Source organism: Callospermophilus lateralis, chromosome 6 (genome assembly GCF_048772815.1).
Source record: "Callospermophilus lateralis isolate mCalLat2 chromosome 6, mCalLat2.hap1, whole genome shotgun sequence".
Taxonomy (NCBI): Eukaryota; Metazoa; Chordata; class Mammalia; order Rodentia; family Sciuridae; genus Callospermophilus; species Callospermophilus lateralis.
In genome coordinates, this window is record NC_135310.1 from 28,164,363 (window position 1) to 28,186,926 (window position 22,564).

The 22,564-nt window shown below is 36.3% G+C and overlaps 1 protein-coding gene across 1 annotated transcript in view; it reads left to right on the top strand.

Moving 5' to 3' along the window:
- Window positions 1-17,408, top strand: part of Txlnb (taxilin beta) — a 42,542-nt gene extending 25,134 nt beyond the window's left edge. The window contains exons 7-10 of the mRNA XM_076858196.2: window positions 1,285-1,359; window positions 8,339-8,431; window positions 13,090-13,185; window positions 14,452-17,408. Coding sequence (XP_076714311.2) covers window positions 1,285-1,359; window positions 8,339-8,431; window positions 13,090-13,185; window positions 14,452-15,237 — 1,050 coding nt within the window. The 3' untranslated portion in view covers window positions 15,238-17,408. The remainder of the gene's footprint in view (window positions 1-1,284; window positions 1,360-8,338; window positions 8,432-13,089; window positions 13,186-14,451) is intronic.
- The last annotated feature ends 5,156 nt before the right edge of the window (window positions 17,409-22,564 follow it).

Consider the following 22,564-nt stretch of genomic DNA (forward strand, 5'->3'; position numbering starts at 1 on the left):
GGTAGAAAATGAACTACAGAGGAGAAAGAAAGCATCTAAATGAGATACATGATGACTTAGATTAGGGAGGAAGCAGCCAAGAGGAAGAATGGAAATGGATTAAAGTTGTTTCAATGAAAAATAAACAGTCAATGCTGCTGACCTGAAGATCATGACAGTGAGAAATGGGGAGAGTCAAAGATAACTCCATAATTTGAAGTTGAAAAACTGAATGGTGGTGTTTACTGATCTTAGTAACCCCAAGTATTCCCCAAAAGCTGTAAGATCATTCTACAGATGAGAGAATTGAATCTCAAAGAGAATATGCAACTTGTTAAGGGCACATGCTGCTAAGTGACAAAAATATGTTTCAAATTAACCTGCAGCTGTCCCAAAAAGCCCAAGTCTCTGTAACAGTGTATTATAGTCAGAGATGTTTCAAATGTATGAATTAAAGCATGTATCATTGCGGGGAAAAGAAGGAAGTTTAAGATAATTCATTTTGTTAGAATGGTAATTTTTAAATAACTTCAATTATCAAACATGTCCAAAAATGATAAATTTTGAAGAACATAACCTTGTGGTCAATGAATAACTTCAAATCAGAAATCCATATTCTCTTAAGAGTGATAAGGCTTCTGATCATGTAAACCCCCAGAAGGCAGGATTTAGAACAACAACTCCAACTTCTGTTTCTTAAAATGTAATCCATGGACTACCAATATCCAAACCATGTTGGGTATTTGCTGTAGTACAGATTAGAGTCACACCCTATACTTCCTAAATCATATTCTCTGAGAAAGAATACCTCTTTCACATGTTCTCTAGGACATTTGGATGCATGTTACAAGCTCTCCAGGGACAAAGACCAAGTATTTATTTCATACTGAATCATGCATGCTGTAGTGGGATACAGGGTCCAGGAAAATTACTCTCAGTTTATACAAAGGAACAGTTACTGGCAACAATGCCCAGGTGGGGCAGTTCTGGAGATTCTCAAGCAGAGATTAGTAATGGTTGGAAAGGATGTTAGAAAGCTTCCAGAATTTGAGAGGAGGCTGAATTTATTTGTGATTCATGCTTGAGTTAGACTCCCCCCCCCCTTTTTTTTTATTAAAACCACTAGTTTTTAATTGAAAATCAATCTCTCTAGAATGTTCTTTTAGCTTTCTTAGATTTTTTATAAAGTTCGAAAAACATGAAAGAGTTAATAAGACAGAAATTAAATTTTATATACAAATTACAGTTAAAGGATAATTTCAAAAACAATTTGACATTCTTTCCATGCATTCTTTCTTCTCACAGTTACTGAACCAGGCAGCAGAGTGGAAACTTCAGGCCAAAGTGCTGAAGGAACAAGAGACAGTGCTACAGGCTCAGGTGAAGTACATGCATTGGGTGTCCTCTCCTTGCTGGTCCCAAGAGACTGGGACTAAAGGTAGTCTGCAGAACACTTCACAAATACAGGAGACTGAGGGACAAGAGTTGGAAATGAATACCCTCTTCACATTTATTGTTTTTAGTAAAAATAAAAGTATAGGATTATGTTTATGAAAAAGAAATTCTCTGTACCAATAATGTCCAGATAAAACATTTACACAGACAAAGGATGATGGTCAAATGTTCACTCAAAGGAAGCTGATGCCCAAGTTCCCACCCATAAGTGCACATTTCTTCTCTCTTTCCTTCCCTATTATCCAAAAAAGGTAAAAAGAAAATATGAACTTTTCAGATGCACCATTCATAACTGTCAATTCTTAAAATGTTCTCATCTTTTGATGTTATTTATAATACAAGGAAAATGAGATAAATAGAGTGGGCACTCAAGTTTCTGTACTATCAGGGGTGGCTTTGTCAGTGGTGAATGACAAGCAGTGACAAGCAAGTTGGGAGCCATTTGGATTTGCCTCATGGTGCCATTCGTGTTTTGCTTAGACCACTGGAATTCCTATTTCAGGCTCAAAAATAAAGCCTTCCATCACAGCTGCCTCTGGGGGAAAGCCAGGCCTGTCCATCTTCCCTGTTACCTTTGGGGTTCTTCCCCTCCTGCAAATATTTCCTGTCAGGTTCCAGAACCATCCTGCTATTAGGCACAGAAGAGCTTCAGCTCTGCTGCTGGGAGAAATGCCCGATGCTAAAAGGACTATGAGATCACAGAACAAATTCAGAGGGTCAGAAAATCAGAAGCCTTACATGTTAGGCAGTATTAATTTAAGATTCATACATGTTTATGTGCTGACTATAAAATGCTCATTCATTATAAAAAGAAAACTTATTCAATGCATGAATAAACCAGTCTGATGAATACTTTGTCACTGTGAAAGAAAAAGAAACTTAAAATAACAAATTATACCACTTCGTAGACAAAAATACAATAATATTTTCATATCTAGTCTTTCTACAGTGTCTTCTACATATATATCTATGTACAGAGAAGGTAATAAGGAATTGTTTTACCCAGTATGATCTATTCTCTGAAATAAGAATGGTTTAAAATATTAATTACATACAAGTTGGGAACATCATGTTTCTGACTAATAGAATCCAAGGGCCCGGTGTTACAAACTTAAGATCATCCTTGGGGCAATGACAGAATCTATAAGATCACATGGTGTAGAGAGATGGCAGCAGTGGCAGGTCTCTAACCAGGAGGAAGGAAGTGTGACCTTAATGTCTAGTGATGGGAGATCCCACAGAATAGAATCAGTACTTCTTCTCTATCACTGCCTCATTCACAGCACAGAGTATAAGAGGAATAGTGAACGATACTTGAAGCTATATATTATTCACATCACCTATTACATGTAATCCCTACTCTTCTCTGCTAAATGAATATAAGGAGCTTTAGAAGAGTAGATTAAATTCTGGATTCTGGGTTAGAGAATGATTCATTTAACTGGCACCAGTAGTTAGATTTTCAATGAGTGCAGTAAAAATAGATAAGTGCAATCCAAGTTTCCTAACCATACAACCACAAACTTGAAATAGCATCCATCAGAGGTTCTAGATTTGCCATTGTCCCTCAGTCCTGGACTGAGTCCAGGCACCACAGTCAGAGTCCTGGCTCTTCTACAGAGAAGCTGTGTGACCCTATGCAACTCACCTAAACCTCTCTGGATCTAAATTTTCTTCTATGTAACATAAAGATACCATAATGAGTATGTGATCTGTAACTGAAGTCCTCTGACCTCTGAGAGCTCATTACTTTTTAGTATTTCCAAAATAACAGCACATGAAACAGCAGCTATAGACTAAAATGTAATTGGTTTAGACATCATATCAGCTCTTGCTCTGTAACTGTGGATGGCAATAATTCATATATTTAAGTTTTTAACAGAAAAACAAATTAGTAGATATACAGATATAAGTACTTAGTAGATATAAGCAGCTTGTTATCAAATTATGTATACAAAACAGTTCAGTGACTGGTCCATAATAAGCATGATTAATTCAACTAATATTTATTAAGCATCTCTAAATGCTGATCATGGTTCTAGGTGTTGGTAACATAGTTTGTGATCAATAAGACAGATGAAAATCTCTGCCTAACCAAACTCACAAACTAGTGATAATAATGCTAATAAAATGCTAATTTTTGATTGGCACATGAGCCAGTATGTTTTATCAGAGGTAGGAGTATATGTATATGGAAATATATAAGACATAGGGAGTCTTCAGTAAAAAAAAAAAAAAAAGAACCACCCTGTTCAGCTCCAGTTCATGAATGTAAAGAACTTCCAGAAATGAAGAAGTATGGCCCTAGGTTAAGTTAACCCTGCCTTCTATGATGCCCAGATTCCCACAGTACAGGCAGCCTTGTTTGTTACAAGGACTCTCTTCTGTCTTTCTCTTTTGTCTCCAAAGCATATTCAAACTTTGGATAATAACACCAAGAAGAAAATAAAGGCACCTAAATCACTGTGTATAATAATGTTTAAACAAGTCATCAAGAAGTATCAACGTTATCATTAAAATTTTTGGTGGGTGCAGTTGTACAACTATACAGCTGTAGTCTCAACTACTCAGGAAGCTGACAAGAGAATCACTTGGACTGAGGCAAGAGGATCATTCGTGGCCAGCCTGTTGGACATAGAAAGATCCCGTCTCAAAATAAATAAATCTTTTTTTTTAAATTATAGTTGTAGATGGACAGCATACCTTTATTTTATTTGCTTATTTTTGTATGCGGTACTGAGGATTGAACCCAGTGCCTCACATGTGCTAGGCAAGTGCTGTGCCACTGAGCCACAGCTCAGCCCCTCAAAATAAATAAATCTTAAAAAACAAACTCTACCACAAATGATTCTGCATAGCACTCAAGCACTTCCTTTGGTTTTACACTCTCCCTAGAGGAGTGAGAGTACAAGAGGCCAGGGCCTTCATCCCCATTTCTAACGTCTGAGCAAGAGAAATAACAAGGATGGATTATGTTGTTTTCCTAGACTAAAGTCACTTTTCAGTCATGAGACAACAGCTGGCCAGCGGGGAGCATGATTCTCACTTAGGGAAGAGATGTCTGGCTTTCACTTACACAAAACAAAGCAACAGAGAAACTGTCAGAGATGATCAATAGGATACAATTGTCACTATAAATGAAGTGTTCATTAGATCAATAAAGACAAAGGCAGAGAGTAAGTTGGCAATATCTGGCAAAACAGACACAAAATATCACCTGAGGGGGAAAGATTAGTGAGTAAATTGTTAAAAATGTATAATCATAATCTTTAAAATTCCCTTATCTATATAGAATAAGAAAAGGGCTGGGCTGGGGTTGTAGCTCAGCAACAGAGCGCTTGCCTAGCATGTGTGAGGCACAGGGTTTGATCCTCAGCACCACATAAATATAAAACAAATAAAATAAAAGCATTTTGTCCATCTACAACTACAAAATAAAAAAAAAAGAAAGAAAGAAAAAAGAAAAGAAAAAGGAAAAAAAAAAAGAGGGCACTCTGAAATTCCTCTTGTAATAGGACTTCCTCACATAGAAGATCTCACAGGTTTGGTAAGGCCATTCCTGGATATAGTTCTATTTCCTACACTATAAGAATGTTTGTAATTACAATTCAGTGCTCAGTTAAAAGAATGTGTGAGTCCCCTGGCCCATTTAAAAGTGAAATATTGAGGCAATTATTGTTACTTCTAACTGTAGAGCAGTTTGTTTTTATTTTCTCTGGCAGGAAAAGTACTGCATATGACCTCTGGACGTCCTTTCCATGTTTTTCTGAAATCCCAGAGTGAGAGCAGGAACACCATAAATCAAACTAAACATTCATCATGTCAGTATAATAGTCAGAGGGAAAATGCTATCAGATAAGTATCTATTAAGAAAATAGAAAGTACAAATTTTTAGTTAGTATATAGGAAGATAATGCTAAAGCTCTTCACCTGAGAAATATATAATCCACAAAGGTTTTGCTACCTGTAACAAAGAGGTCAAATAGGAAGAAAAGCACCGTATTATAAAGACTGGTCACTGGAAGGAGGAAATGAAGAGTTATTCAATGAGTATGAGATTTCCATTTTGAAAAAAGAAGTTCTGGAGACAGGTTGTACAACAATGAGAACATACTTAACACCACTGAACTATACATTTAAAAATGGTTAGGATGGTAAATGTTATTTTTTTACCATAAATTATTTTTAAGAGAAAACAAAACAAAAACCATAACTAGGAGAAGCTCAGAAAGTGGAGATAAGTAAGTAAGACACTCTTCTTGGCACTCTGGGTATGTCCATCTTCATGTCACAAGCCAAAACTAAGAAAACACAAGATAAGGAAGGAACATCTGCCCAATTAACACAACAAAAAGAACATTCTGGATGGTTGGTTGGTTGGTTGGTTTTCCCTTAGAGCCTTTACTTTGAGACTATGGGTGAGAAAAAAGTCTTACAAGTACACATGGAAAAAGTAAGACATGATTATAGTTAAGTGAAGACAGTCTAACCAAAACTTTAATACCTGTCAGCTAATGTTAAGGGTGATGTTCTGGGTGTGTTATTTTTGACGATTATGTCAAGGTTGTATGTAGCAGTTGGACCATGATATGCTCACTCCTGCCCTTGCCTGTCTGTAGCCTGCAATTACAGAAAGACCTGCTCAGAGTTCTCAACCATAGTTTCAGAGACTCCCATGTAGTAATATGCTGGAAAAAGAGTAGAGGAAAGTAAGAAAAAATAAGTTAATAGGAGGGTATTGTCCAATAATGCAAATGAACAGACTTTGTAATAAAAGATAACCAGGATCCACTAGAATACATGGTTCTCACTATATGCCATGGGATAAAGTGCAGTGTAGGTAGCCAGACCCACAAGAGCTTACTCTAGGGTATAGTGTCTCAAACTAAGAACCCGTCTGACCATTCTGGGCCTTCAAATCAATTCAATGGATACCAGCCAGTATTTTGAAAAAATGAAACACAACTGAAGAGAATATGTCAGAGTATACTGCATGTTATCAGAGTAAATATCTTATGCAAGGCATCTTCTTGGCCATAAATTCCTTTTATTTCATGGTTCTTCACTCAGTCTTCTATAATGTATAAGCCAAGGAATCAAAATAAACAAATTTTAGCCCTGCCATAGATTCATAGGGCTAATGGATGATTTCAGAATAATGGTTGCTTGACTTATTTTTTTTTTAATTTGTATCCCGTGGAAAGGATTTATTAACATTTTGTTGTTGTTTACTGCACTGAAACCTATATTACTCTGAATTATTTGGGAATAACGCATCTTAGATAAGCAATTTTCTGGACTCTCGGGGTTGTTTGACTCACACACACACACTCCACCCAACACCACCTTCAAGACAGAATTCTCCAGTCTGCTGCCTTTGGATGTGTGTGCTCTTCCCCACTTTAAATGAAAATCTCACAGATACCACCAGCTGGTCACCTGGTACCTTTCTTTTGGTCAACAACCTTGCCATTCTGGCCATTAAGTGCAGCCCAAGACATTTGGTGCCTGGGGATGTTCTGGACCCTCAAGAGTACCAAATTTGAAAATAAAGGCTTTGCTAACTTGAATCATCCATACTAAATCTCTCTTCACTCAAAGCATGCTATCTTAATATTGTTTTCAAAAGCAATATTTTTAGTATTTTATTATTATCACTAACAACCAAGTATTTACACTCTTCTTCCGTGTGCTGCCTCATTCCCATGCCAAATGTAGGTCTTGAAATTAAGGGTGTAAAGATATAATAGCTCTCCTCACTATCCCTACTGTGGATCACACACTTAGAAATGCTACATGATGCTTTTGGGCAAATTAAGGGGGGAAAAAAATCCCTTCTTTAAGATGCATTACTTCTATTGTAGAAAAGTGGCATATAAACTTATTTGGATGGAAAGGGACATTTTTAATTGCTATTGGCTAGACATCATAGTTTTGTATATTCAGAAATATGCAAATACATAAGGACTACTGCCATTATGCAGGTTGTGGATAACTGTTAAGAAACTGCCATTTGTATATAATATATATTTATTTATGTGTGTGTGTGAGTATGTATGTGTATGTGTATGTGTAAGTGTGTATATATTTTATTTACATAAGTATATGTAAATAAATATATCTGAATATACAAAATTATGATGTCTAAAACAGAAATGGCAGTTTCTTTTTTTTAAAGAGAGAGAGAGAGAAAATTTTTTTAATATTTATTTTATAGTTTTTTTTTTTTGGCAGACACAACATCTTTATTTGTACGTGGTGCTGAGGATCGAACCCAGGGCCGCGTGCATGCCAGGCGAGCGCGCTACTGCTTGAGCCACATCCCCAGCCCAGAAATGGCAGTTTCTTAACAGTTATCCACAACCTACATAATGGCAGTAGTCCTTGTTCATGTCCCATCATATTTCCTTTTTCTCTTATTTTTCATTTGTCTACATTCTCCCTGCTTTAAAATCACCATCTCCACAAACACATGGCTTACAAGATAACCTGCCACAAATCTCTGATCACCTACTGACTCGACAGTTAGTCAAGCTATCTTTAAGAATGAATTTCCTTTAGGAGTACAGATGCCTCAAAAGCAGAATCTACATGTTAAACACTTCTGTACATATGATCCATGCAAATGTTTGGGGCTCAATATATGTTTGGTAGTAAAAGTTATGATATCATGAAATAGTGACAACATATTTTATTTCATTTTTCTTTAAAGAAACTCTTCAGTCATGCTCACTGACCTAGATTGATTTTGTAGTAAATAACTGAACATATGACTAATGCTGAATTGAGAATTCCTTTAAGTCATTTTTCTTCTCAAATAATGAACAATGACATGTTTTTTTTTTATACTGCAAACATTTAAAAAGCAGCCCTGAAATAGATGCACTCTTTTCCTTGTTTACAGCTTACTCTCTACTCTGGAAGGTTTGAAGAGTTCCAGAGCACGCTTACAAAAAGCAATGAAGTGTTCGCCACTTTTAAGCAGGAAATGGATAAAGTGAGTATTATTTATCATCCATGAAATATTGACAGTTTCTATTTTGACAGGCAATTCTCCTTTGGGTTTATTTTTCTCCTGCTAAGATTTTTCAGTGCATTTCATGAAATAATGAAATGTTTATATAAGTAGGAATGAAGTTTGGGCTTTTTAGTGTGTGTCTGTGTAATAATATCTGGGGAATTAATCTTTGTAAGAGTCCAAAAATGCTAAGATACATTTATTCTGAGGAACAATATTTCTTTTTCTTCTCTAGTATTAGCTTAAAACAAAAACAAAAGCATAACAACACAACAAAAAAGACAAGCTCCAACACTATGTTGTGTGTGTGTGTGTGTGTGTGTATTAGAATGTTAGAGCAGAAAATACTATTTATTGATATTCTTAGAATGAGAGATATGTACTATGATAGAGAAAGAGCCATGAATGAGAAGACAGAAACCTGAATTAAAATTCTAGGTCTGTTAAATTTCCTGAATTTCATTTTTCTTATAAATTGAGATGTTATATTCATTACCAACATCATGATATTGTGATGTTCAAATACATTAATGTATTTTAAAAGGTGTTTAAACTTTTTGAGAGTCTATTACAAATATAAGGTATGGTTTTAATCAGCTTTTTCCACTGCTATGACCAAAAGACATGACAAGAACAATTTTAGGGAAGGAAACATTGATTTGGTGCTCACAGTTTAGAGATCTCAATCCATAGATGGCCAACTTCATTCTTCGGGGTCTGAGGTAAGTCAGAGTATCATGGCAGAAGAGTATATTGGAAGAAAGAAACTCAGGACATGGAACCAAGAAGCAGAGAGAGTGTTTCACTCACCAAGAACAAAATATACAACACAAAGGCAATCCCCTAATAACCTACCTCCTCTAACTACACCATAGCTGCCTATAGTTACAACCCAGTTAATTCCTAACAAGTGCTTAATTCACTGATTAGGTTAAGACACGTATAACCCAATAAATGTACCTCAAACTTTCTTGCATTGTCTCACACATGAACTTTTGGAGGATACCTCACATTTAAACCATAATAGTTACTAATATTATTATTGGATATAATGTTTAAATCTTGGTCAAGTCAGTATTTTCCAATATAAAATCAGTATCAGAAATGTATTTCTGACCAGGTATTGGTATTAACCATTTTTTAAGTGTAGAAAATATCCTCTTGGAAATATTTTTATGAAAATCCTTAATAAAATATTAGCACATAGTATTCAACCACATATTAAGAAGATTGGACATACATAATGACCAAGTTGGTTTTATCCCATGGTTGTAACAATGGCTTACCATACACAAATCAATAAATATAATTCACCACATAAAAAGAACTAAGGATAAAAAAATCACAGTCATATCAATAGATGCAGGTAAAATTCAATACTCATTTATGATAAAACCTGAAGAAACTAGGGATAGAAGGAACCAGCCTCAACATCATAAAAGTTATAAACAATAAATCCAAAACTAATATCATAGTGAATGGGAGAAAACACAAAATATTTCCTTTAAAATCCAGAACAAGAGAACTATGTCCACTCTCATCACTTCTATTCAATATAGTACTAGAAATTCTAGCCAGAGCAATTCAGGCAAGAGATCCCCATCAAAATACCTATGACAATCTTCATGGAACTAGAAAAATAGTCCTAAAATTAATTTGGAAAAATAAGTGACCCAAAATAGCCAAAACAATTATAGGCCAAAAATGCAATGTTAAAGGCATCACAATATCTGATGTCAAATTATACTACAGATCAATAGCAACAAAGTCTGAATGATAATGGCATAAAAACTGATTACACCAATGAATAGAATATAAGACAGAGATAAAACCTCACATATAGTCAGCTGATCCTTGACAAAGATGCCAGAAACATACATTGGAAAAAAGATAGCCTTTTAAACAAACAGTTCTAGGAAAACTGGTTATTTTTTCTAGATATTTATCTCTCACCCTGCACAAAAGTCAACCCAAAATGTATCTAAGACCTAGGAGTTAGATCTGAAACTGCAACTCCTATAAGAAAACATAGGGTCAACACTCCAACATACAGGCAAGGACTTTCTCAAGAAGACCCCTAAAACTCAGGAAACAGTGCCAAGAGTTAATTAATGAAATGGCATTAAATTAAAAGGCTTCTGCACAGCAAATGAAACAATTGAGAATGAGAAGAAAGAACCACAGAAATGGGAGAAAAATCTTTGCTAGCTACTCTCCTGACAGAGAATGAATATCCAGAATATATAAAAAAACTAAAAAAAAACACCAAAAAATCAAAAGACCCAATTAATAAACAGGCAAATACACTAAACAGATACTCCTCAAAATAAGAAATCTAAATGATCAACAAATATATGAAAATATGTTCGATATCATTAGCAATTAAAGAAATGCAAATCAAAACTACACTGATATTTCATCTTACTCTAGTTAAAATGGCATTTATCAAGAATACAAACAATAATAAATGCTGGAGAGAATATGGTGGAGAAGGAACTCTTTTATACTGTTGGTGGGACTATAAATTTGTACAACCACTATAGAAATAAGTATGGATATTCCCCAAAAGATTAGGGATGGAACCACCATACAACCCAACTATATCACTCCTCAGTATTTACCCTAAAGAAATAAAGTCATCATACTACAGCAATACATGTGTACTCATGTTTAGAGTAGCACAATTCACAAGAGCCAAACTATGGAACCAGCATAGGTGTCTATTAATGAATGAATGGATAAAGAAAAATGTGGTACATATACACACAATGGAGTTTTATTCACCCATAAAGAAGAATGAAATTATGTCATTTGAAGGAAAATAGATGGAACTTGAGAAAATTATGTTAAGCAAAATAAGTCCAACTCGGAAAGTCAAGAGTCATAATATTTTCTTTCATATATGAAAGTCAGAGAGGAAAAAGGGAAAGAGAAATGGGAGAGAGATCTCATGAAAAATGAAGGGAGAGCAGTAGAGAAAAGTGATCAGGGAGGAGAGGAGGAAATATGAAAATAGTGGGAATGATATTGGCCAAATTATATTGTTATATTATGTGCATTTATGAGTATGTAACAATGAATCCCACTTTATGTCAAATTATAATGCACAAAAATATAGACATATTTTCATGAAATAATTATCATAAATTTCAGTTAAGTAAGCAAACTTAAGAAGGTTAATACTTGTTGTAAGTTATAAATTTCCAAATTCAGGGTTGATCTATAAATCAAATTTTTTAAATTCTAGAGTTATAAGATTCTAATAAATATTAGAACAGGAGAAAGTATTTTACTTCAAAATTATATGTTTTAAAATTGAACTGAATATTAAATCAAGAGTTCTAAGAGTTTTATGGACTTTAGTGATTAACCAGAGAATTCCCTGGAAATAAACAAACAAAAAAAACCCACATTGATGTATATATTTGCATTTCTCCATAGTCTCATATATTTCATCAAATTCTTAAATTGGTGGGGCTGGGGTTGTGGCTGGAGTGGAGCGCTCGCCTCACATGTGAGAGACCCTGGATTCGATCCTCAGCACCACATAAAAATGAATAGACAAAATAAAGATATTGTGTCCATGTTTAACTAAAAAAAAAAATTTTTTAATATTTTAAAAATTCTTAAATTGGTTAATAACCTTAAAAGTTTAAAAACTACTAACTTGGTTAATATGAAATCAAAATTTAAAAAAAAAAACATTCAAAGCTCACCTAGTTTCTCTTGGAGCCCGGACCGACAATCTGACCCTCTGACTACCACCAATACCCAACTTTGGGCATCTTGGTCCCAAGCAGCGAGTCTTACTTATCATTAATCCAGGATATTCATGCCTGATTACAAGTCTTGTACTTCATTTTATCCCCAGAGATCCTACAATAAGAAACAGGGAATACTCTCAGGTTCAAAAAGGACAGGTTACATTTTATTCACTCCTGTATCTACCATACCCATCCCATGGCTTGGTGACCAACAGACACTTTTGGAAAGGAAAGGAAGATCTCCAAACCCACCCTTCTGTTAACTCACATGAATATTACACCACTCCTTTGAGTTTCAGTTTCCCCATTTATAAAGTAAGTTTGAAATTAGAACCTTCCTCATGAGACTGTTTCAAGGATAAAATGAATAACATGCAATTACATTTTGTGAATCCTTCCTCATGCTACTAACATAACTATGGAGAAAATGGAAAGGAGTTTTTCTGTGTGGCAACCTCTCAAATGTGCCTATTTATTATCAATATTTTGATAGCTAAAAGTAATGCCAACTTTCTCACTACCATAGTCTTCTATTCATTAAAGTAAGTGATCTAAATTGCAAGCTATTTCAGGGATCTCAGTAAAGATATTTTTATTTCAAATGAAAGAAAAAGCAACAATAAAACAATGTGCCCTAAGTAGTTTCCTTTTTTTCTGAATTGGTTCTGGTGCAAATATGTTTGCTCACTACTGACCTCAAGCACTCAGAAATAAATCATGACTCTTCCATAATCTTCATTCTTGACATCAAACATTTGTTTGCTTCAGCAGCTGGTATCAAAAGAACTGCTCCTAATGTAACATATGGAACTAATAGTTTCCTTATACATTAACTCTTCAGGATTTGACACTAAAACACTCTAATTTCTATAGACAACCAAGAAAATGAAAAAGCTGGAAAAGGACACAGCCACGTGGAAAGCCCGATTTGAGAACTGTAACAAAGCCTTATTGGACATGATTGAAGAGGTGAGCAGGTTTTTCTCTTAGCTTTTATCACCTCCAACTTCGAAGATATTCATCTTAGAATATAATTATAGCTAAACAATACAAATTATTATGTTTTAATAAAGAGCTAAATTTTGGGGTGGGGGTGTAACATGTAAAATTGTAATAAAAATAATAAAGGCAAAGGTCATTTAGGAGCCAGTCCTGACTCAAAAAAAAAAAAAAAAAAAAAAAAGGTTTATACCTTAAGTCACACATTTATTGATTCAAAAGTTTTCCCCAGATCAGCATCATGCCTGCTAGACTGTGAGTAACTTAAAGTGGGATGAGTGTCTTATTTGCTTTTGTATTTCCCCAGTACCTGCACATAACAGGTATAGATGAATTAATTGATTTGAGAAAACAGTGGGGCTCAAGCACCCTGAATGTGCCATTTTAAACAGATATGGAAAAGTATTTTTTTAATTCCTCCAACAGGCATTTAAATCCTGATATTACGCCAGGATCTGAGCAGGTTTTTCAATTTTAAAGGTAAAAGATACATGGGCCCAGACCTGACAAGCAGAGCTTACAGGTGAAACTTTCTCCATGCTAACAATTTAAAAACCATTTTCAAGGTACAGAGTAGCTTAAAGACAGGAGTAAGGAGTTAGTTGATTAGGAACATGTTCCTACAAACATGCTACCATTTCTAGAGAAAGGAAAAACTGAATAGTTTAAGCAGTCAGCATCATGAATTAGTGTGTGGTGAGTTTCTATGGTTATATTACTGTTCTAACAATTCATCACAAATTGCAACCAATTCCAAAGATTTATGTTTATTATTAATCAACATAAACCGAATGGTTGCAAGGAATTAGACTATAGCAGTTTATCTATAGAATAGATAAGACGCCCTTGGGGGCGAAATTCCAATTGATCTCATTCATTTCACCACGGGCTTTGGCTTACACTTTCTAAGCAGAAAATTCTTACACTTTCAAAAGCAGAAAATTCATCTATTTTAAGATCTGAGAGGTTCTGGACTACAGTAGAAACAAGGCTTGCCATCTTTCTTTCCCAAAGAACAGTCCATCGTGGTTAAAATTCTACCAGTGTCTAGCTCATAATGCAAAAAATAGTGAAGACCCTGAACCAGTGTCTGTTCAGCCATCACTCTATGGCCAGGGCCCAAGGCCTAGTGGATACTAATTCCAGGCCAAATGGGTTTGTTGTTTCCGGAGAGCCCGTGGAAATTTTGCTTTTCATGTCGTATTGTGTGTTTGTGTGTGTATTTTCAAATCACAGAAAGCACTGAGAGCTAAGGAATATGAGTGTTTCGTGATGAAAATCGGGAGGCTGGAGAATCTCTGTCGCGCTTTACAAGAAGAGAGAAACGAACTCTATAAAAAAATCAGAGAAGCGAAAGTGTCTGAACAGGAGGACCAAAGTCAGCATAGTTCCGACGAAGAGCCAGAGGCAAATGTCTCTGTGGATCGAGAGATAGATGCAGAGGAGGCCAACAGTGTTCAAAACGCTGTGGCAAACCTGGCTGCAGCCTTCCAGGTAATTCAGCATCCGGAGTCGGGCCAGCAGTCGGAGGCATTGCCCACAGCACTGGGCGGGCCTCGGGACAGCGGTGGCTCTGTCCCCCTGGAGCTGGATGCGCTCCCTCCGCTCCTTCTCGGGGGTTCAACTGACCCGCGGCCTCCTCCAGTCCCTCAGGCTGAGGCCCAAGGTGGTGAGGAGGCAAAGCCTGCCCCTGAGGTCAGTAATCCCTTGACCCAGGCGGGAGCAGAACCCCGAGCTCAGAGTCTCCCCGAGGAGCCTCAGGCTGCTGAGCTGCCCCGGAAATCAGGGGTCGGAGCTTCGGGTCAGGCCTCACAGGCCGCATCCGAGGCCTCCCCGCGCGGAGTGGAAGCAGAGGGTTCCGCTCCACCACCTCCGGCCAAGGTGCAAGCTCCAGCAGGGCCGCCTGGGTGTGAGCCCAGCGAGCAGCCCCTGCCTGCAGCCTCAGAGGAGCTGGGCCCCAGGGCCCCGGCCCAACTCCAGCTGCCCATGGTGGCCGACACCAACCTGGAACCAGTAGACTGAGCCTCTTCGGCCCTTTCTTTCCGACCTTACATCTTCACCATATCCCACTGTCTCTGAAAGAGGCATTAAGGGTTAGAGATGGCAAACGGAGCACAGTTAGGATCAAGACATTTTAATATGCAGAACACATTAAGCCTTTGCTGTTTGTTCTCAATTTATTACTGATGTGGAGCTTTTCTATTTAATACTGAGTGTTAATTTTTCCCAAATGGCAGCAAAACATACCATTAGTAAATTTATATTGTTTCCCTATTAAGATGTTACATAATTCAATTTTTTAGTGAACAGGAAGATTTGGTGTTTAAAGACTCCCACTACAAGATCTAAACATTGACAATGTGAGGTTATATTTATTTCTACGTATAGTGCAAATTCCTTAGTAATTAGTGGATGTCCAGATTCCATTTAAACTATGTATGCATAAATTCATATATAAATGTGTGACTATATTCATATGTGTACATATATACGCATCTATATATTTTATATAAATGTATATGTTACACATGTATTTCACCCCTTAAGGATTTCCCCCTATGCAAATTATGTAGATGCTAATCAAAAAATTCTCTTATTTGCACTTTGGGACTACAGTAGATTCAGAACATAGATATTTAGGTCATCATTACTGTTGGTCAAAAACAACTAATCCTATGTTAGATCCATAAGTTCAACCAACTGATCAAATGACAGAATAGTGGTTGTGCAGAGTGCCTTGACTCAAAGATGATCACAAGAGACCCCAACAGCAAAGGGAAAGAATCACAACTGTGGGTGGTTCATCTCTCCCAGATGCTTCTCCTAGAATCCTCAGCCAGCTGCCCCATCCTCCGGCAACATACACACACCAGGTGAGGAGGCAACCCTCTCCTGACTAACTGAAAGAAAAGGGTTGGAAGTGGGAAAAGGAGCTAGGAATGAGGGGTGATGTTATCTCAGACTGAGGAGAGACTGTGCCCTGGTCCTTTTCCCCACTACTGTTTCAAGACAGAATATTCCCTTCTTGGCTGTCTCAGACCCATTGTATATTTTCAAAGCATCTGTTCCTTCCTTCTAATTCCCTCTATTGTAGCAGAAATTTCTGCCTAGCCTTCATCTCAACCAATGCTAAATGAAACTATTATTTTTCTAAGACAAAAATCCACACAGGATTTCTAAATATGACTGATGAGGCTTAAGAGCCAATGCATTTTCTGCTTTGAAGGGTTTTCAGCAACAATGAAGTAAGAAAGAAGAAAGGAAGGGAGGAAGAAGGAAGAGAAGGAAAGGGGGAGGAAAGAAAGATGTCTAACCCATTCCTACCTTTGGAGTTAAACTCAAGAGGAAAAATGGATAAAAACAGGATTCTCTACTACTCATCCAGGAACTCATTCTTCACTATCACATATGGCTGTTTGCCAAAGCCCACAAAGAGCTTGTAAGCTGCAGCCATATGTTACAAGAATTGTAAACTGCATAAAAAATTGTTTAAAGTAGACAGTGAGGGTAATAACAGAAATGCTAGTCAGGGATAGAAAAATCAGGAGAAAAACATGTTGCTATTTGAGAACCCATGTGCTTTTAAAGGCTTAGAGTATTAAAACCACAGAGGTATCCAGCCAAATTCAACATTACTAGAAATTAAACATGCATTTAATTCAGAGCCAAATATTCACCATAACAATCCAGGAGGGTCTTTCCTTTCCATCTGCTTACAGAGACTGAACTTCCAAGAACAGAGTAAGATCAGATAGTTACAGAAAAATCTCAGTCTGAATGTTTAGCAAAAGAAATAGACAGATGTGCCAAAATCATCAAATATTCTAAAACATCCAAAGCTCATTATTTTCATCCAAAAGGTTTTCATAGTAACATATTACTCACTATTGTGTATATATCAAGCAGAGTTTCAAATATAATAACTTACTGGAAATATGTAATGCTTAATATAGGCTTTGGGAGAATTATTTTAATATTCAAAGAATGTCTTATTATAGATCTTTGTGTTAGAATGTGGTCTTACTAATCATAACAATAATTCATAAGATATGAAAGCACAATAAATTCCTATTCTTTATTAACTTAATGTAACTATTTTTAGAGATGCGCATCTACTTTCTAGAAATGCAAGAGTCATTGGTGTTTTCTAAATTAAATTGCATAATTTATATGTGTATTAAAAATGTATTTCTCTTCCCAAATTTTCTAGTGGTGTTTTTTTTTTTTTAATTTTCATTGTTTTTTTTCTTTTTGTTATTTCTATGTTTTGATAAAACCTCACAAAAATTATGCTTTTAACCTATTCTTGGTTGAGTTTTGGATCTCTTGCTGAGAGCCACAGCTGAGTTCGAATGGCCCCTGGCATTTTGCCAATTGTATTGATTGACAGGCGAGGCATTACTATCGGCCTCAGCCGCTACTTTGCAGTTCTCACGCTACTTTGGAGTTCTCCTGGGGATTCCCAGGGATTCCCGGAGAGTTCCCATTGGCTGGGGAAGTGCAGGAGGAGGGATTTCCAGAGGATATTTCCGGTTGCTGGTTTCTGGAGGAGCCGCTAGGCGGTCGGCAGATTTCCGAGGAGCGTGTGTGAAGTGTGCTGGTAGAGTTCAGAAATAAAGTTTGTTCCTGCTTCAGTGGCTCGTGATTTGTGCCCAGCCAGACTGCGGCAGTCTCTGAGTAAAATTCCTGAAACATTTTACTTTGAAAACATAGGGAGGGGAAAGTGACATACACACACATGTTGAGAGAGAGAGTCAAATAAACCTCTATTCTTTATAAAATTATTAAGTCTCAGGTGTTTTGTTATAGAAACATAAAACTAACTAAAACACCAGTGTTAATGAGAGAACAAAAACCAGATTCCTTTGCCTGGTCAGCCAGCTGATGAGGGACAATTTTCAAGTGGCCAATGTGTTTTTCTTCAGAACCATTCTTCCCATGAGACCATGTTTCCACAGTTTCTCTGCCATGTGTCCTCTCAGAAATACTCTTGGAAAAAAAAAGGGAGAGAGTAAGATGTTGACTCTTTTTTCCTCTCTCTGATTCTCCTGACTGCTCCAAAAAATTTTTTCTAACAAGACCAAAAGAGACCCAGATGTTCTGCCTTTTGTTTACTTTCTTCCTCTCAGCCCATATTGATCTGGAATGGACTTCCTGAGCCCAGAATTTCCTGACTGCTTTGAGGATTGGTTAGCAAGAACAAGGGTGAATTTGAACTAGCTCTTATAGATACACATTTTTTAATAGCCCCCTGTTTTATGAGTTTATTGCAAAACTGCTTTTCAGTAAGACTAACAAGGAAAAGAAGAGAGATTGCTTCAGGAAAATCTCCTCAGCCCTTTCCTTTGTAACTAGTAGTTAATCATAGTATTTAGGGAAAACAAAATAAAGTATAAAAAATTTTGTGAAGGAAGATCCAAAATAAGAATTATGCCTCTGGCCTTTAAAGTTTGTTCCCATAATAAAATGGCAAGATGTAGCGAGCCATCCATGGGCTGTGTGTGTGAGCATTTGAGCGGTATGGGGGGACTGACCTGACGTTGCTGCCTGATTGGGCTATTCAATGTATGTGTGCCTTTACTCTTACTCTGCCTGTGTTCCCACACAGCACCTGAGATGGGTGTGGCTTTCCAAGATGTCAAGCAACCTGCTGACCACAGAACATCACCAAGCAAGACTCCACCCTTCGAAACCTAATCCCTTGCCTTATTTGGGCGGAATATTCTAGTGATGACTTTTCAACCTAGTAAATATGGGGGTTTTCAGGTGTGCTCTCTCTCTTGCCTCTTGCTTGCCTCTCTTGCTCCCCTTGTCCTCTTTCTAGTGTGGTAGCTGATCTTTGAGGTCTCAGAGCTGTCCTGACCCCGACAATTGAGAAACAGGTATTTTCGTGTTTGTGTGGTTTCTTCGCCATTTTCATAGTTATAGATACAGCCAACTCCTTTGAACCCAGCTCATCTCGTCAGTCTAGCCAGCTAGAGACAGCAAGGAAGGTCTAGGAGGCAAGATGGAAGGGTTAAATTTTCATAAGGTTTTAAATAATTTCTATTTCAATACTTTTGAACCTAAAAATTAAGGTTATCATTAGATCAACTGTGAGGACACTCCATTAGAATAGAAGCTTTCGTGTGTTGGTAATGAAGATTTTTCTTAACTGTATTAAGTTAGGCAAGTTATTTAACCTAAAGTTAATTCTCGTTGGTGGTGTCCTATGATAGAAGTTTTACAAGGGCTACTTGCTGTTGTATGTGCATGTGAATGTACATACATATGCACACACATACAAATATACATGTTTAAAATTTGACCTGGGTATACCTATGTTTCTGTATCTTGAAAATATCATGGTATTATCTTTCCTGCCAAAGACAAATGACAAATACAATAATTTCCTGTGTGACTAAGGATATTTGTCAGAAACATTTAACTAGCAAAATAAATTTAGAAATTCATCGATCCATAGCACAGAAATTACTCATAAAAGCTGTTTCACTTTACCAGAAAATAAAAGGGATAATCTTTTCAACAGCACAATCAAGCTGGGCTAAATCTAAAAGCAGTCCCTCTTCATGCTGAATTTCAGAGCCCAAGATTTCTATTAATGCCAACAATTATTCCACTTTAATTTTGAAGTATTTTAAAGTCATAAATATTGAATCATTTCATATCATAAATAAAACACACCTACATATAAAAATCATTATCTCAGAACTAAGTCAGTTGATAACATTTTATGTTAAATAACACAAAACCTGGCTGAGATTGTGGCTCAGTGGTAGAGCAGTTGCCTAGCACGAGTGAGGCACTGAGTTCAATCCTCAGCACTGCCTAAAAATAAATAAATAAAATAAAGGCATTGTATCTACAGCTAAAAAATATTAAAAACAAACAAACAAAAAAAAAACCATAAAACCACCATAGAAGCCAAGCAAGAAGACAAAATGTTAAGGAAAGAAAGAGGGGGAGAGACGGAGGGAGGGAGGAGACTTTTGATCTGGTAAGGAACAATTAAAAGGTAAAACCTTAAGACTATTAAGAACAATAAAAGGAAGAGGCACACACATGGGTGGGCCCTTTTGTGAAAGCAGACTGGCACTAAAGAGCAAGAGCTGTAATAACATCAACACGCTTCAGCATCCTATCTCCCTAGCTGGGGGATTGTTACAAACACATTTGTTCAGTGTTGCTGCTTTATTGATTTCTTGTTGTTTGCCTTTTAAAAAATAATCAATGCATTCTTTTCAGTATAAAAATAAAATGACATTATAAAACAATAAGAGAGAAAAGAGAAAAATTACCCACAATTTCATCACCCTATTTTAACCACTATTAGTATTCACTATATCATAATATATTTTAAATTATTTAAGTGTCTTTTTTACTTTAACATCATGTTTGCCTTTTAGGCAGGGCATGGTAGTTCAAGTGAGAGTAATAGCTATTAATTGTTGCCAGATTTGAGTGTTTACACTGTCTATTCAAATTTCACATACCCTTTGCCACACACACACAGAGCATATTACATTATTTATAGAAAACATATGACTATGTAAATAAATGCACAGCATTCATATACATTATTTGAAAATGGCATGTCATACACTGCCCTTAAATATTGCACATAAACAGGTTTCCATGTGAACCTAACAGACATGGGATAGAGGGAAATGTCTAAACTCAACACAGCTCAAAAAATGAAAATTAAGGAGCTGAGATTGGGGCTCAGCGGTAGAGCACTGGCCTAGCATGTGTGAGGCACTGGGTTCAAGCCTCAGCACCACATAAAGATAAATAAATAAAGATATTGTCCATCTACAACTAAATTTTTTTTTAAAAAAAAAATAAAGATACTTTTTAAAAAATTAAAATTAAAAAGTCAACTCTAGAAAAATACAAATTCAATAAATAAGAAAACAACAGACAAAAAACCAAACTCCTATTTATGAAATGACAAGAAGGATCACACCATAAGACTGCATTAGCTAAATAAAGATCAAAGTTCTAAAACAAATCTAAGTTCTTAAAATTAATGAGATAGTTTGTGATTCTGTTGCTCTAGGGAAGTGATGTCACCGGCATTATGGACATTATATCTGTTAACTAAAGCAAGGCTAAAAACCATTGTTAACATGAGATTTCTCTGATGTATCTACCAGGTAGATTTAACAAGCCCTAGAATTTCAGAGATCCCATACACTAAGAAAATTTTAAATTCAGAGTTTAAATGTATAGAAATAATAGAAAAGAGATTTTCTATGACACCTAAAGTCATTAGACTAAATGCGTATTAGCTGGGAATGCATTTGGTGTGATATCATAAACTGGATTATTACGACTATAGTAATTACTCTATTCAAACCAGTACAATTCCTAATGATCAAACTATTGTAAAATTCTAAGAACCCATGTTCAATTCATTTTCTTAACATTTTTATCAAAGAATTATTCCTGTAATAAAATTATCCAAATCTAATCCAAGATAGAATCAGATCAAGACTATCGAATCCCTAGTTGTTGGCCCACTGCCAACTAGCAAGGTGAATTTGGAGAAATTACTAACATTTCTGGGCTTCAGTTCATTTATCTAAAAACATGAAGACCTCAGACTAGATGATATCTGAGGGTTTGGGTGTCTCTGATTAAATCCTCAAGAGTATGAATTTATATAGGGTTTTCTACTCTTCAGGGAGGGTTTTATTCTCAGAGAACTTGGGCACTATATTACAAGTCAGGCAAAGGAGAGGAGAAAAAGAAATTACCCAAATAAAAGGATGGATGAAATATTTATTCGCATATATTGAGTTCCTCCTATGTGTGAGGTGCAGTCCTGGGGATGACAGTGATAAGTAATAAGGCTAACAGTTTTAGGACCACCCAGGCCTCAAACTCTAGCTGCACCTCTTTGTATGACTCAGGCTTGAGGACTTCCACCACCTGCACTGGGAATTTGCTTCCAAGGAAAGGGGCTGGAAGATACTGCACTGTCCCACTTAACCCTTCAGTTAAGCAACTGAAAAACAGGAAAAAGACCTCTAGGTCATTTTTAGTACAAATACTCAGATTTCCAAGTGGGATAGTTTTGAAGCTTTATGGAAAATAAGCATTCTATGAAATATGTGTGGCTATTTCTGTGAGACTATATGTGTGAGTACATACATATATATGTGAGTACATACTTGTGTAAGGGTTTGTGTATATGTGTATATGTGTATATGTGTCAGTATACATGTGAGGTTTTGTGTGCATGTGTTATATGCATGTAGTTCTGAGTGAATGTTTATGATTGTACATGACTGCACTGATGTGAGCTTATGTAAGTGCATGTAGTTGTGTGGCAGTTGACAGTGTG